This window comes from Sesamum indicum, linkage group LG10 (assembly GCF_026168435.1).
Source record: "Sesamum indicum cultivar Baizhima isolate 11 linkage group LG10, ASM2616843v1, whole genome shotgun sequence".
Classification (NCBI taxonomy): domain Eukaryota; kingdom Viridiplantae; phylum Streptophyta; class Magnoliopsida; order Lamiales; family Pedaliaceae; genus Sesamum; species Sesamum indicum.
The window spans coordinates 1,499,357-1,515,859 of record NC_142666.1 but is presented as its reverse complement, the minus strand read 5'-3'; the positions used below and the strand labels follow the sequence as shown (position 1 = coordinate 1,515,859).

The following is a 16,503-nucleotide window of genomic DNA, read 5'->3' as shown; positions in this document are numbered from 1 at the left end:
AAAATATTAATATTCTTAATAATTGAATTTTGTAATTAATATGAATGAAGCGGAAGGTATTTGTGTATTTTATTTCTTCTGCTCTCCTAAAATTATATCTCAATTTTTTGATAAATACTTTATTAATACCAAAAACTTTTAAAGACCTCTAAAAAAAATAAATTCAAGAGCCGATTGTTGGAAATTGCATTTTGTAGACTTCAATCTCGAAACTCCCAAATTTGCTGGGAGTTGAGACCTTTAGATTGGGCTAATTTCAATTCAACTTCTCTGAAAATATAAAATTATATTTTTATAAAAAAAATTCATAGTTAAACGTACAATCCTCTTTAAAGGTTGACATCAGTAAAAATATATAATTTCTTTTATTTTGTCTCTTATTTATTATTTTTATATATATTTTTATACTTATAAAAAGATAAATATAATATATACTATATCCATATCTATACTACATAAAAAAATATTTATAATATATTTTAAATATATAAAAAATTTATTTATTATATACGTATAGGAATAATTAGTGTATATATATACTGAACGAAGTTAATATTATTATATTTTTTTCTTATTTATATAAAATTATTATATGTTTGATAATGGATAAAAAAGTTATGTAATTTTGTTTTAATGTCAGTATTTTTTGTTCGAATCTCAATAAAATTGATAAATGTAAATGGTGAATTTTTTAATGGGTATAAGTGTAATTTCGGCAACTTGTTTTTGGAGGAGGTGTAATTTCACAATTTTAAGTGTAATCAACCCTTACCTATAATATAATTTGTCTGATTAAATTAACTGCACGTGGAAACTAGAGAGCGACAAGAAGGAACTCTCGCCGGCGGTACCGGAGGCGCTCGTCGGCTGGCGCATAAGACATTGCATCGGCGGCGTCGTGAGATCGAAAATGGCGAGCGCTCTATACTGAACTTTTTTCTTCTCTAGTAGTACTGCTTTATGCCTTCTCTCCGTGTATGTGTGTGTATAATGGAATTGAAGTGTGTTTGGACTTTGATGTTTAATTTGTATAACTGAACTATGCCGATTTTCTGTCTCCAAAACAAGTTGATAAGTGGTATCGTAAAAGAACAAAGTTATACTGAATCTCGTACTGGTTTATTAATCATTTTAACTGATCCTCTTTATCTGTACCTCCGGGAATTAAAAATCAGTTTCCGATTATTAGACGAAGAAGTGCGATTTCGATTTTAGTTGGTTGTTCTGCTTCTAGACCTTAGCCAAAACGATTTGCATAATTAGATTAAATTATCTCTGAGTCTCATACTTTCTTTCAGTTATCATGCTCTTTCTCAAATGTCTTCACTCACATTGATCTGGTTAGTTATTTTCTGATTGCAGATTGCAGTGCATCACTTTTGCGGATTCCTCTTTCGCAAATTTCTGAGTTCATCCGGAATCTGGCTCTGTTGTGGCTTACTAGTTTGAAACTTTTGCTCCCCAGTAATTGAGAAACAGATAGTTCTTCTTATGCAATATATATTACTATGCCTGTAGATATTACCTGCATTATGTACTTGCAGGTGGGAAGAGAAGCTTGAGACATACGACTTGCTACAGATGATTTCTGGTAGAATTCATTGGTCCTTAAGCACGCAAGTTGTGGCATAAGAACTTTTTTGATGCATTTGATGCTGAATGTGGCTCGAGCGGAAAGTGTCTTTGAAGTTCCAGCCGCTGTAGATGGAAATTTTGAAGGTACTGAGATATGGAGACAAACATATTTTAAATGTGAGATACGGAATAAACATATTCTAAATGTAAATAATTCAATTTTGTATATCGTAGGAGCCTAGGAGGCATTGCTTGGTGGAGACTCAGAAGCATCATTTATAGTTGGCTTAATTCACTAAGACACATGGTAGTTATGCTCGGAATTTAGTTAGACATGTACAATAGCATCGCAGAGTATTTCAGTTTTCTCGATGTCGTGAGTACTCTTCAGAAACTTTTGGAACACACTCAAGGATTTTGAAAATGTTGCCACCAAATCAGAGAGAATTTTCATTTGCGTGCAAGAACCGAGAAAAGTACACATGTGCATCTACTCCAAACTCAAATGGTATGGAGGAGAAAAGTTATTTCTGCTTTAATTGTAGCTTACAATGGAAAAATTCTTCGCTAAACACTAGCTTTGAAAATTCTTGGAGGGAGGGAGGTTGAGGGATAATGAAATGTCCAAGCTAATGATCCTGCCATCTGTGAGACTGAATGATAGGATGATTTTAAATGGTGAGACCAACTTATTTATCAGTTATCACCAGATTCAGGAAACATGGAAGAAGAAGCTTAATCTCAGTCGAAAGTCATTTTAGTTTACTTCAAATGTTACTAAGAGTCTATGATTAAGTTAAAAAAATCTATTCTCATTCATTTATATTATCATTATACTATACGTAGATCCTAATTTCTGTTTATTTGAGTTCCTAAGATTTGGCTTTACCCATTTAATGATTTAATAGTCTGGGAAAAGAGCACCTAACGAAGGCAACTGCCATCCTCATTGGGATTTGGGAAAACTGCCAATATCAGGTTGATATGATTGCATCTCCATCAAAAGAATCAATCCTTTTCTATGATGAGGTAGGGGTATGCAGTCAATTCATATGTGATTCCTGGATCATCTTGACTTGTACACTTCTTTCCTGGCGAAGATCTCAGTATCGACCATTAAAGCGGTAAAATCATGATCTTTGTATCATTTATTTCCATTAGTTTTCCTGGATGGAAGCACTAAAGCAAATTATTTCTCTTTATTGGGGGATTTTTCAGAGGGGCATGCCCTCTTCTCATACATTTCTGGATGAGTCTTTTGCAAATTTCTTGTAAGATATTTCCTTGACAAGAGGCCTTCAAAAAACTTATTTTCTCATAACTGAATATTAGACTTAGTTTACATCCTGAATGATTTCCTTTATATATAACTCAAAAAATATAACTGTACGAGCATGGTGTATTGTTATGAACAACTATATGCTCATATTCTGTTGTTGCTTTGCTAGTTATTCATTGCTTTTGTGCCATTTGACAGGTCAAAGTTGATGGGTTGCTTATGAGATTGAGGGACACTGAACTTAGTGCACTCTCCCTGAGAGTGTGAAACTGTTTATTCTTCGAGAAAGCGGCTGGAGAGAAGTGACGTTTCAGCCCTATTATCGGAAGTAATGTTCTAATTTTCTCTTATATCAGTGCATAAATTTCATCTTTCGCGTGACCTATTAAAATTTAGTAGTGTTTCCTAAATACTCTCAAGCGATCTGCATTTTTGCAACTCAAGATACTGTTAGATTTTGGTTGCCAATATACTCTTGCTGCATCATTGATTGTTTCAATTGCTATAAATTAATTTAATCTTGGAAATTTGAACCCTATCCACTTGAATCAAAATTTGTATCTTCATTCCTCTAAATAATTGCTGCAGAAAGGATATGCTACCGATCTGCTGAATATTGTGAACCTAGTCTCATCAAATCGCAAGGCTACCTGTCATCAATTGCAAGGCCCAAAAAGTTTAATCATAATGAAAATCCTGTAAGAAGTAAGCCTCAAGATAATTTTATGGCTGTAGAAACCATAACCCATTTTCTTGAAGAATTAGAAAAGCAAATGATGTTATAATCTATTTACATTTTAAGAAACCATAACCTAGGGGAGGAAAAAGAAGACTCGTTCATGATGTGATACTACAGCTAGAGACTTTCGACTTATTATTCTTTAATGTTTGTTATTTCAATTCTGATTTGCTAAAATTTCAAGGAAACCATAAGCTGACTGAAATTTATTTGCACTGTGTCTGATGCTTCAAAATACACTTTTCCTCTAAAAATTGCTGGTAAAATGCAAAAGGTAAATGTGGTGAGAGCCTCCAGCAACTGGGAGTCCGGATAGGTTCACAAGCAGCCATATATGAGAAAAAGTGGCCTCCGGTGAATAACTGAAAACATCTATAGTTTTAGATATTGCAGTGAAAAGGCTTTGCTTGAAATTGTAAGGGCTTGAAGAAACAATAATTGAGAGGTGAGCTTTTTAGTGTATACACTATCACTAGAAATATCTCTTATGGTGCATCAGATGTATCTTGATGGTAGGCTGTTGACAACTTCCTAGTTAACAAATGAAAGATACAAGGATAACTGTGATTTGTGGAGCCAACATTGACTTGCACACATGCTATTTAAGTGACATGATATCCCAGTCATGTGGGATCCTGTATCAGTTTTTAGTCATATGAAGGTCCACCGTGTGTTGTTTTGGTTGATAAAGACAATTAAATGGTATGAAAAGTAGTAAATTCAGTCTGATCTTATTTGCTCTTCCAGAAAATGAAATCACATTCAGCTGAAGCCAGGAGCTTAAATATGGCCCAGAAGCAGTGTACTCTAGATAAGGTTAAGCATATTCAACTTTAAATGTCCAGACTGCCCTCTATTTGCAACACTTTAACTGACCGACAATCAATTCCACCATTATCTTTTAACTTTGACCCTTCAGTGCCTTTATCCACTAATATTTCACATTTCACCATCACACTGGTAAATGACGCTTGTCTCACTGCTGCTTCTTCTAAAGATAAAAGCAATTTCTAGTGTTAAGTTTCCAGAACATGGAAAAATCAATTACTGCTAATATTATATGCATGCTTATTTGACTAAGAGGGGTACAGTAAGGAAACCAACTGAAGGTGAAAATTGAACTGGGTGAAAAATCAAAGGTTGGAGCACAATGCTTATTTGCAATCTTCTTGGATTAAGAGTGATGGAAGATTATACCATGTTTGGTTTTACTGGTTTTGGAGAGTGTGGGTAAAGACATGTCTGATGCTACTCATATCTTCTGGAAGCTTGATACGAGTGTCTGGAAAATTTTTATTGGAGATTCTTGTAAAGCCTTTAGAGTTAGATCGCCCCCTTGAAATAGATGCTCCTCACAACTTCCTTCCTTTTCTTTATGATTATTGCGGGCGAAAAAAAGAAAGAGAAACAAAAACATTGTGAAGATAAGCATGTGATCTTCTTTTGGCAACTTCTCGTTGTTTAATGTTCATATACTCAGTGCACAAATTGTCAAATGGTATCATTTAGCTGGTTAGAGTATCTATGAACTGCAAATAGACTTCAGATTTGATGCACTACTGTATAAATCATGATCCTGGAAGTTCTTTTGAGCAAGTTAAGAACTGAAATATGATAAACTTGCTCCTTATTATTGAGATTGCAAAATTGAAACTGATGCTACAGTGGTCATGCCCTTTAAATAATGATTTGGCAGCGTTAAATGATCGGCAAATCACTGAAAGTCATAAGAGTAGGCTACAATGAAAAGTTCCAATTTGGGATGACAGATAAGTACTAACTAAAGTTTGAGATTCAGGTCAATCGTATTTGAATTTGATGGATTTTGCTCTGGTTGTTGTGGATTGAATCGGAAACTTCCAGGCCACATGAAATCTCGTGCTTCCTCGAGGGTGATGTTTTGCTGTGGTACCCCAAATCTGGTATTAGCCTCACTAAATCTTGCACCAATTGCCATAGCATCTCTGCTTGCTTTATGTATGAGGGAGTGCGGTTGCACCCCAAGTGATCTGAACATGGAAGTATGGATAGGCAGACTCATCATTGTCATCATCTTGTGTGACTGGTAATGTCTTACTGCACCTCTTTCCCTTTTGTGAGCATTCTGGTGCCCCCCCAATGCTTGTGAACTGTAGAACTTACGCATGCAGAAGTTGCATGAGAAAACCTTGGCTGAAACGGGTCTTGATTCTGATTGTGACTCTGACTCTTTGGATGCTTCAGGTGGACTTCTGCCGAGGCTCAAATTCAACCACTCTCCTGGATTTTGCTCTTGTGTTCCTTGTTCACTACACCCTTCTCCTTGCATCTTTTTATTTGCAGCTGCGAAGTTTCTTCCGTACTTAAGGCCTTCTCTTGTTGATACTTGGTTCACCTCTTGGTGCGGAAACTACAGTGACTGGATGAAGGTACTCTGCTGAATCCTTCTCTTTGCTCTTAAAATCAGTTCTTTATGAGGAATGGAATCAATTGAGACTGACAAGGTGAAGATATAAGACATATTTAGATCTATCATATGTCTGTTCAGTGTCCCCACTCAGTGATGCTTGGTTTTCCCAAGGGAGAACGCTTACGTCATATTTCATTGTTGCCTCTGTCAAGCTTGGGATTCCCCACTCATCGTATTTCTCCTTGTATGTGGAAACCACATTAACATTTCCTGCTTTTCATTGTAGTAGTTAAAAGTAAAGAAAGGTTGACAATCGACAAATCCATTTGCAGTCAAATCAAAATCTCAAGGTTTGTTTATATTGCCTGCCATTGCTTTCAGCCTACTTAAAAGTATATATAATCACTTTATGTACAAAGCTTTTCTATGTCAACTTATCTATTCTATGCTTTTAAAGCCTGATCTCTGTAACTATTCCAGGAAGAAATCTGGTATTGAAACTATTAATTTCTTTTTTTTCCCTTGGACTGATAGAGGATTGTGAATGCTCTCAAGTCAGGTAGGTATTATATTTAATGAAGATGGAACCCATCTAGAAAGAGTTTCCCTGTAAATAAATATGTGAGTGAATGATATGCTTCAATTCAGAATATAGACTTTGGACATAGTGGTTGCAGAATTATATCATATTGGTGTGATACAAACAAAAAAGTTTTGTTGAAAGTGGTGGGGTCTTGAGACTAGGCAATAATGGTGATAAAGTTAGGAAAAAAAGAACTGTGGGGTATCTTAGCCAGTTTTCTTTAGGTCTTTTGTGAAAACATGAGGATCTACGTGGGTGTCTTCATGTTGGACCTTATTGGCATTCTGCCTTTCTGGCGTGTAATGGGCATTATTTTATCTGAATTTCTTCTCATATTATATGCTAAGATAAGAAGAGAAGAGATCTAGTTGTCCACTATGGGTTATCTCATCTCCACTACACCAATGGATTATCAGCTTTCTTCTGTAGTTAGTGGTACTAAGGCTATATTTGGTCTCTGAATGTTAGTAACAACACACTAAGGAAATTTTTTCTCATTTCAAATGATTATACTTCATGTTTTATCCTGTTATAGTTTTCTCTTTGTCCCGACCAAAATTCAAGGTCTATGCCATAAATGGTTACTGAAAATGCACAAATGTCCCTATGCTAGAACAAACATAGCTGGCTGACACCCTCTGCAACAGATTTTGACGCCTTTACTGAAGCTTTATTTCTTGAGTTATTTGTATTTGTTCAAATGCGCCTTGCTAAGAGGTCTCACCTAAAATTGAAAACTGCAAGTTGAGCAGATTTGGGTGATAGGGAATAAGAAGGAAACGTACAAGTCTAGGCCATTAATAATTTTACTGTGTTAGGATTTTGATTTGATGAGGTTTCGTATTTCCGTTGGTTTGTTTTCATTATGGAGTTCTATTTTCATTGTGACGCATTATATGGGCTAGGCTCTTATTCTATATTAACGATGAATTCATGGATATTTTCTAGTCTAATAGATTCTATTTAATTCGTCTTGAACCCTTTTCATTTGTTCGTCTTTTACTTTCATTTCTTTGATTATTTGTCCTACATCATTGGTTTACTGGTGAGATGTCCTTGTATATATTATTTCATCGATCTCCTGCATCTTTCACTTGCTTGTCCGTTTATGTATTTGTGATTTGTTATTGCAAGTGGCTAGTGTTCATATTTGAAATGTCGGCATATTCATGATGATGTTTATGAGTACTAAGGATCTTTAACTTGTAATTTTGTGCCTTATTTTATATTTAACTTCCTCTCATAATATGTACTTAAAAGATTTGTGCTTATATTTAGATATCGGATTTTAATACAAAAAAAACCCAAAATTCGTACTTCATGTTCCTTTAACATAGAATAAAAGTATGTGCAATGATAGAACGGCTGGTCCAAATTAGAATCCCATGTGGTAGTACAAGATGCAATGATGTTGATTTTTGGAAGCATGATGTGGGCAAGGAAGGTGAGGATAATACTGCAAACTTTGCAACTGGCACTTAGCCAACCACTTTCTGAGCTAACTGGTTGTTTGAGAACTACTTCTCGTCAAAGAGCAAAGAACGAAAAGGAAAGATTGGGATAGGAGAATCTCCAGTGCTGAGGAGAGATAGAGAGTAGGCCCGCAACTTTTCTAAAACAAGATTCGGTGTGAGTAGTGGTGATAAGTGGACTACTATGTGTGGTTTACAAAGAACTGCATTTTACGTAGTAGTTTTTCGCTTTTTATAATAAATAATTTACATGGGAGTTTTTCCTTTTATACTTAAGAAAACAGAAGAAGGACAACCAGTGTAGCAGTCGTCTTTCGATGTGACCATAAAAGGCCTTAGTTAACGTGGAATGTTCAATTTGAATGATAGCTACTGTTTATTAGAGGAGAAATTATCATAATCTCATCTGATTGCAGAGTCCATTAATGTTATATTTGAATTGACGAATTCAAATTTGAGGGAATTATTTAGAAATAAACATAATAATTTCATATCTATCAATATTTAACAAAATCTAGTTTAAATCTAAAGGTGTAGCATTTGAAATCCTTGGAATTGAGAAGTATTCAAGCAAATTCAAACTATTTGTACTTAGGAATTTGAAATCTGTAACTAAGTTCAAATTCATCAATTCAAATATAATACGAAATAAATATTTATAATTGAGTTTTGGATTTGCTATAATTTCTTAAGCATTTACATGATAGTTTGGTTTGGTAAGATCTAAAAGCTTCATTTAAGTATATAGTCAAAACCCAACCAGTGTATTAAAAAATTTGGATGAGAATCCATATCAGCCTTCTTCCCAAAAGAAAATGTGAGGAGTGCTACTATTTTACATTAACAGAATTTAGAGCAAGGCAAATGAATTCTATGTGTAACGGCCCTTCAAAGACATTCGGTAAAATTGGACCCATACAGAGAAGATTAAAAATAAATAAATAAATTCAATTGCTGTGACTGTAGCAGCAAGAATACCATTGACGACTCGGCACCGCACACCTTTTCTGTGGACACGCTTCATTAGCCAAAAAATCAGCTGTCTGGTTCCGTTTACGATAAACTAAAACGCTACAACGTTTTATGATGTTGATAGATTTTCAGTTTTGTCCTTGTTATTGAAACAAGACGACAACATCGCACAGGTGGTCTCGTCAGATCCTGTGAATGGAATTCTTCTTCCCTCTTCTAGACAGAAACAAGTTTGTTAGAATTGGCACTTTCAGAACTATTTTTGGCCGTAATCTTTGCTAATTTAGATTCAAATTTATTTTTTTTTACAAATAATACGTTTTTGGATAATTACAATTTTATATACATTTTTACAAAATCAATCACTGTGAGAATTAGCGAGAGGTGTTTCGAGTATGAATGGAAGAGTATTTCTAAGATCTTGAACCAGGGTCTTAAAATTTCACAATCCTTCCCCATTTCAAGGGATATTCCATGAACTTACCAATGAGCCCATTTGAAGCCATTCTTCTTCACCACTACATTGTGCAACAACAATCACATCGACGATGTCTACAACAGTCTTGATTACCATCCAATATACATGGTGAAATCCATTATTTGGACCACAATAATTGAGTATCCTTTAATAAAAGATGCCAGAAACATGTTTTGTCCATTTTTAACTTTTTGCGGGAATTGTTATCAGTTCTTCAGGTAACAATTTCACATCATGGAACATCTAACATCCCAAAACGCTCTAAAGAGTGACTTAGTTCGATGGTGTGATGATCCAAGATGACGGTGCATCACTGACATGCTTTAGTTGATATGCCTACACTAATTTAACATCAACATGAAATATTAGGCTTCATAAAATGGCTACTGAAGAAGCACGTATGCCAATGAGACTCTGGATACATCTGAACCTCTATATGTGTTCCTGAAAGTCTATAAGCAACGGATGGGGCGCCACACAACACAACTTCGAAATCCCTAAAATTGAAGTTTAAACTAACCTTTAGTTGTAGGCTGTGTGAGTGGACAAATCCCATCGTTCACCTTGTTAAACGTGAAGAACATGATGTTGAACATGACCGACAAGACCAACAGTACGCTAAATTGTGAACATAAAAGAGGAAAAGGCATTACAGATCAAGTTCCATACACAAATCATCAAGCATGCACCACATGGATACTGAAATTGCCTTCAAATGTGAAATTTAGACATAAAAACTATCAAATTCCAAACTCGTCCATAAAAGCATGAAAACTGACTGATCTACTATTTCTTGTTTTCTAAAATAATTTTCCAATGTGAAAGTTCCTGCAAGATACACCTAGTGGCCAAGAACCAGATCTTTGAGCATCCGCTCTCCCAAATCCAACAATATGTTCAAGTACCTGCCGCCATGTACAATGAGCATTATCATCTGAAACCGGTGCATAACAATTGCAAAAAGAACAATTGAAACTGTTTATCTTTACATATTGGAATGGAACTGTGTTCGACAACCATTAAATGAATCTACTCATGATATGCTCTATGAGCTGTCGATCACTTCAAGGGGCATTAGCACGTAGAGCACTTGTTTGCAGAGCACCAGTATAATGGAGCCAAACACACATGTGAAAAGTAACAACAGAAATCCCATCTAAATAACAAGTCTCATATAACATTGACTTCCCATCTTAGAGCAAGCATATTCATCCTCATTTCCAGGAACCAATGTCCTAAAATGTATAAGCCACTGTGAATAGGTCTGCAAGTCAAATAAGCAAAACGCCCTTCAATCTTTTTTCTAGGAAATATTTTAAGTTGACCAGAGAAGAAAGAAGATAACGGCTACATCATCTACCTTATTTAATTATTCCATTGATCTCTTCAATATTTTGCTGAAAAAGGCAAAGTATGAAAACACAATCATACGATAAAAGAATAATGGATTAACCTCGCATTATATTTCTCATTTGCACATAAAGGTCTTAACATTTATAACCTCAAACCATCGATATAGTTATCTGGAGATATTCATGGTTTAGAAAAGAACAATTGTAATATTTACTCCGCTATGATGTTCAGATCTCCCAGCATAAAGTTTATCTTTATCCTAAAGCAAGGATAAATACAATTCTGTCCTCAAACAAAGTTACTTATGCAGTTTTGGTTCTCAAATTGTTGTTTTTTTTTTCAGTCCTTCCGTTAATAAAACCGTTAATGTTAATGACTTTTCCTCCCATTTTGAGGTATTTTTCAAGCTTTGGTCGAATGCACCCATTTTTCTTCAAGTTTCAAGAGACAAAAAATCTAAGAAGATTAATTTAAGCAACAAATTTTCTATCTAATCTTAACAAAACATTGTCAATAACCTATTTTATGTATAATGCAATACCTGCAACATATAAAATATTGGATTTATTGTATTTATTTTATTGTCTTTATAAGCTTTTATTATATATTTTTTATCCATAGACTAGAAAAATTCAGAAAAAAAGACAAAATAAATGAGGGAAAGTTAAAGCTAAGATTAATAGAAAATTTGTTGAGATTATACAAAAAAGTTATTGCTTAGATTCATTTTTTTGGTTTTTTACTCTCTTGAAGCTTGAAGAAGAGCGGCAGAAATGGGTGCATTTGACCAAAACTTGAAAAATACCACCAAAATGGCTAATTTTTTCCCTTGAAATTAATCTTCCATTAACTTCAACGGTTTTATTAACGGAAGGATTAAATATGCCAAAATAATAGCAAGGAGCAAAAGTGCAACCTTAAATTGTTTGAGGACCAAAATTGCATAAGTGGCTTTGTATGAGGACCAAATTTGCAATTATCCCTCCTAAAGCACATAAATCAATTCTACTAGTTTAAAAAAAGTCGGACTACCACAAATTTAAAGGTGGAAAGATCAACCTACAATTCAGTAACAGGATCCTGCCTTTGGTCGTTGGTAGCGCTGCAGACATCACCCATCTTTTCCATTCCACCCTATCAATCCCAATAATTTCAACTCTTTTTCATCAACCGAATTTGACAAAGCCAAATAAGAATTTCAATTACCTCTAACCCTTGAACTCATCAGAATAGCTCACAGGTCTCCGCACTTAGTTAATTTTAATAATTAGAGAATATATATCTACAACATAAAGTTTTCAGTTTCATTACGAGATTTTACCACCAAACTTCCTCAGAACAACAGTAACAGACTCACAAAGAAACTACTAGCGATCCTGACAAGTACGTCGGAAGGTACCGTGCGACAGCTCACAGCACGCCCGAACGTTGACGGCCAGGTGCGAAGTCAGCCGTGCTCCGGCCAACAGCGGCATAAGTGACTGAGCGCATCCGAGCTCCCCCATTGTCCTGTATTATTAGAACTCAATAAGTCAGCCATAATTTACATGACTCTTATGAAGAGAATGCAATTTCTACAAGCCTGTCAACGCTGATCCGATATAACAACAATCCAATTATAACACTGAGCCAATGATGGAGACAGAGTAAATTGCAGCATTTTTTAGTATTCATCGAAAACAAAGATTATGAAAGCTAGCTGCTGTGGAGAGAAGTAAAGTTGGGAACATGAGATTTAAAATTTAGGACCTGGGGTTGGAGAAGGAGAGGCGGCGGGGTTGGGGGCGAGGGGCGGACAGCGGACGCCGGAGACGACTGGGCGCGGAGAGTGACGGCGAAGAGCGGAAGGCGGAAGCCCTTGCGGTGGACATGAGAGATCTAGAAAGCGAACCTCGCCAAGCCATTGTTATTGTTTGTTGATTTTGGGGTTTTGACAAGGGTTTTGAGGATTAGCTGCTACGCAGGAGAGAATAGCAAGGGTGTTTTTTCCTTTTCCCTTTGGCCTCTCAACTATACACATATAACACGTAGACCCCTTAAGTTAAAAGAGTTCACATTTTCCCCCCATTTAATTAAGAAAAATATAATATTATTTCCAATTTGATCCATCTTTTCAAAATTGGGAAAATGTTAAAGTTAAAATCGAATTTTAAAATTTTAAATAAATATTTAAACTATGTCAGCTACAAAATGACATATAGTTGATTTTCATAATGAAGATAATATATTTGTAATCAATTTACTTTAGTTTTAATTTTATTTATAGTTTTTATCAATTAATGCATTTTGATGTACACCAAAGTTTAGTAGCACTGTGTTTGTTAAAGGAACTTCAAAATAATTCTAAAGTTATCGGAGGACTTAGATATAAAATAGGAGTTAACATTCTAATCTTAAATTAGTAAATGATTCGATAAAATAAAATAAGGAACTTAAGTAAAAAAAATATGAAACTGAACGAAATACATTATGCATTTCAAAATTGAGTGCCGAAATGTTGGGGGGGATGTGAAAATTCGTTAGACAAGTGGTAAATAGAAATAACTCGTACAGACTTGCTAAGTGAGCATAGTTACCTTGTTGACTTGCTTGTACGGTTGTACCCCTACTTATATAAATAGGTTATGAAAGATCTATGAATCGGTTGGGTGTGAGTTAACATATCCGTGAAATTATTGAGATTTCTATTTTTCGTGAGTGTAATCGAGTCGTTGACATATCGTTTAGGAGATATGCCATTGATAAGAGATTATATCAAGTTAGCCAAAAACTAGGAATGTTAGTTCTTGGCATCTATTAACTAATTGGATCCAATTGACACCCTTTTGGGATGATGTGGTCCAAGATGTATAGAATGTAGCTAACGTGGCGGCTAAGGTGAATGGCAATGGACCTACTGGTACTTAACCTGGTTTTGAGTGTTGCTTTATCAGCGAGATCGTAGTTTGTAGGCTGGTTTGCCATGATTAATTGCAATTGGGCTAGCAAGATTTGGGCTTGTCGAAGTTTGAGTAAGTTGTGCATGACTTGCTTATGCAAACAAGTACCGGATTTGTCTTTTTGGTCGAAGAAATAATTGTTGTAGGCATCACATCTAGACAAAATCTTGATTTAAAAAAAATATAAATTTATTCATATTTTGATAAGTGGATAAACAGATAATATGTTGGAGACAAAATATAACTTATATCAAACTCATTTAAATAGTTAGATAATTTGAGGAGGATTGTTGGGTTAAAGCATAAGCTAAAGCGACTAGACCTCGGCAATCATTTATGGAATGCAACTGAATGCAAAGTTATAAGATTATTAGAATGGTACTATAGTGTTGATTGTATTTTGAAATATCATTAATACTGAACGCTGTAGATTTGCTTTTATGAATTATTAGTTTGCTCTTAATGAAATCTTTTTAATCATAAAGATAATTGCTCTGGCAATAATGTATTGGTTGAATTGACATCATTATTTGCAGGAGAAGTCGTAGGTTCAAACCTAAATTCCCCTAACCTTAACTTTTGATTGGATTTTCGATTACAAATTTGTTGTATCTTCTGTGTCATTTAACATAGATTTCCATACATGTATAAATTTTTTCCATACGTAAAATACATAATTGCATATGTTAAATAGAGTGGAAGATGCAACATGAATTAGAGCATCGATTCAAGACCCCATCAACTGAAAATGCACGAGGATCGGGGTAGGCAAGTCCATTTCAGAGTTTGATTAAATAAATAAAAAAGTGGGTTGGTTTGGCCCAACCCTGCTTGGGATTGAGCTGGTCTCAAGTATTGAAACCTGGAACCAGCCTAATTCGGTGACCTAGAACCACCTGGTCCTAGATTGAATTTTTTTTTTAATAATGCATGGTAATATAAATTTTATTTTATTTTATTATTTTAAACTGACTATTTTAATAGCTTTTTATGTACTTTTGAAACTCTATAAATTATTGATTTTATTTTTTTACTTCTAAATTATCAATACTTTCTTCTTCTATTTTTTCAAGGTTTATTTTAACTCTTTTTGAATTTATTGTCATCTAAGTTTATTATTATAAACTTGTTAGTTAAATTATTATTTAAATTCATTATGTAATCTTAACTATTAACTTTTCTAGTTACAAAATTTTTGTGATTTAATTTATTATTTGTTTTATGCTACAACCATAAATCTGAATAATTATTCAAAAAAAAATCTGAACTTTAATAAATAAAAGACATGCACATTTGGGTTTGACGTTGGCCTAGACCAGACCTCAATTGGGTCGAAATTGGATTTAAAATGAACCCAATAAATCCAATTAAGACTCATTTAAAAATTTAGGACAGGCCTAAAGCGATGATGGGTTGATCTTGAATCGAATTTTTTCAAAATAGTTCGTGCTAATATTAGGTCGGCCCGACTCATCGTGCACTTCGAACATCAATCCTATCAAGATGAATTAGAAAAAATAAAATAAAATGTGGTCCACTCTAATTACCTTATGAAACTGTTATAAAGGGATTTTTTTCCTTATACCCACAAATACATTTGAGGTATATATTAATTAAAATTATATTATGTAAAATAAATAATTGTTTAAATACTTAAGATATAATAAAAAATTAGAAATGTGGTCAAATGGTAATTGCATTGGAAGTTGGAGTTGGAGAGAAGAAGAACGCAGGACGAGGAGGAGTGCGTGTGGTTGTGGGGTGGTGGAGAAATAGACATAGGGGCATGGAGCTGCAAAGATGTCTGCTAATGCTTTTTACCATTTAATTACTACTCATCACCACCACTAATTAATACTTATTATTCATTATACCACGTCATTCCTCTCTCTCTATATATTTATAAATAATAGTGAAATATATAAATTAATACATTATATCCAAAAAAAAAAGTAAAGAAAATTAATTATCAGTTAATGTAAAATTTGAAAAATTATATAAGTTAGATATCTTATTAGTTGAAGGACATTCTTAATTTTATAAAAAAATTGATGCGACAATATCATTAACCGCCGTTTGTGAGTGCGGATGCCATTTTCTTTTTATATTAAATAGTTATTACCGTACGCGGTCCGCGCGAGCATATAAAAAAAACCTTGGTGTTACATGATGCGGGAAAAAAATTATAAAAAGAACAAATTATAATAAATATGGAGAAGTAAGGTGAAAAAGGAATGTGGGAGTAGTGGATAATCAAGAGATAAAAATAAATATAATTATGAGATTGTTAAAAGTATTCAATAGTCCATTCAAACATATTTTTATTCTATTTTCACATGAAAATAAATATGAAAACCAAAAAATGAAACAAGACACAACCTTTATTTTCAAGTCTAAAATATAAGATTTAAAATGCTCGAATAGGATTGAGTTCTGCGTACTTTTACCCCGTTTAGGCTGTACCAATTTGACCTGATTTGATCACCGAAATCAACATCACAGGTCACCCAACACCTAAAAGACTAAAATCACGATATGAGAACCCCTGCAAGTACTGATTTTTTTATCTTATAAATATTTATGTGCTATTTTGGGAGGCTAAAGTACGTTATTTATTAAGAAAATATTAATTTTTTTCCCCTCAATCTTACACTCGACTAATTTAAGTATCAGAAGGTCATAGATGGAGATTTTCAAACAAAACTAACTTGCATCTCAGGCCAA

At 34.1% G+C, this 16,503-nt stretch overlaps 2 protein-coding genes across 17 annotated transcripts; both read right to left on the bottom strand.

Moving 5' to 3' along the window:
* Nucleotides 1-5,203: 5,203 nt before the first annotated feature.
* Nucleotides 5,204-6,238, bottom strand: LOC148785175 (zinc finger protein 7-like). The gene has a single exon (XM_088886059.1). It carries the CDS (start codon nucleotides 5,899-5,901, stop codon nucleotides 5,374-5,376), a length of 528 nt encoding a protein of 175 aa, XP_088742185.1. The 5' UTR covers nucleotides 5,902-6,238; the 3' UTR covers nucleotides 5,204-5,373.
* A 3,863-nt stretch (nucleotides 6,239-10,101) lies between these two features.
* LOC110012675 (uncharacterized) lies at nucleotides 10,102-12,806 on the bottom strand. Of its 16 annotated transcripts, none has more exons than XR_016067709.1 (5): nucleotides 12,590-12,805; nucleotides 12,198-12,349; nucleotides 11,900-11,974; nucleotides 10,848-10,884; nucleotides 10,415-10,751 (listed from the first exon to the last, which is right to left on the bottom strand). XR_016067709.1 is itself a non-coding variant. In XM_088885589.1 (4 exons), the coding sequence occupies exons 1-3, from the start codon at nucleotides 12,742-12,744 to the stop codon at nucleotides 11,952-11,954; spliced, it is 288 nt and encodes a 95-aa protein (XP_088741715.1). In that variant the 5' UTR covers nucleotides 12,745-12,804; the 3' UTR covers nucleotides 10,102-10,392; nucleotides 11,904-11,951. The 16 variants fall into 16 exon arrangements, 6 of the variants coding, with proteins under 6 accessions (XP_088741715.1, XP_088741713.1, XP_020552764.1 ...); XR_016067707.1 differs by having other exon boundaries at nucleotides 11,904-11,974; XR_016067715.1 differs by having other exon boundaries at nucleotides 12,240-12,349; nucleotides 12,590-12,804.
* Between the last annotated feature and the right edge of the window lie 3,697 nt (nucleotides 12,807-16,503).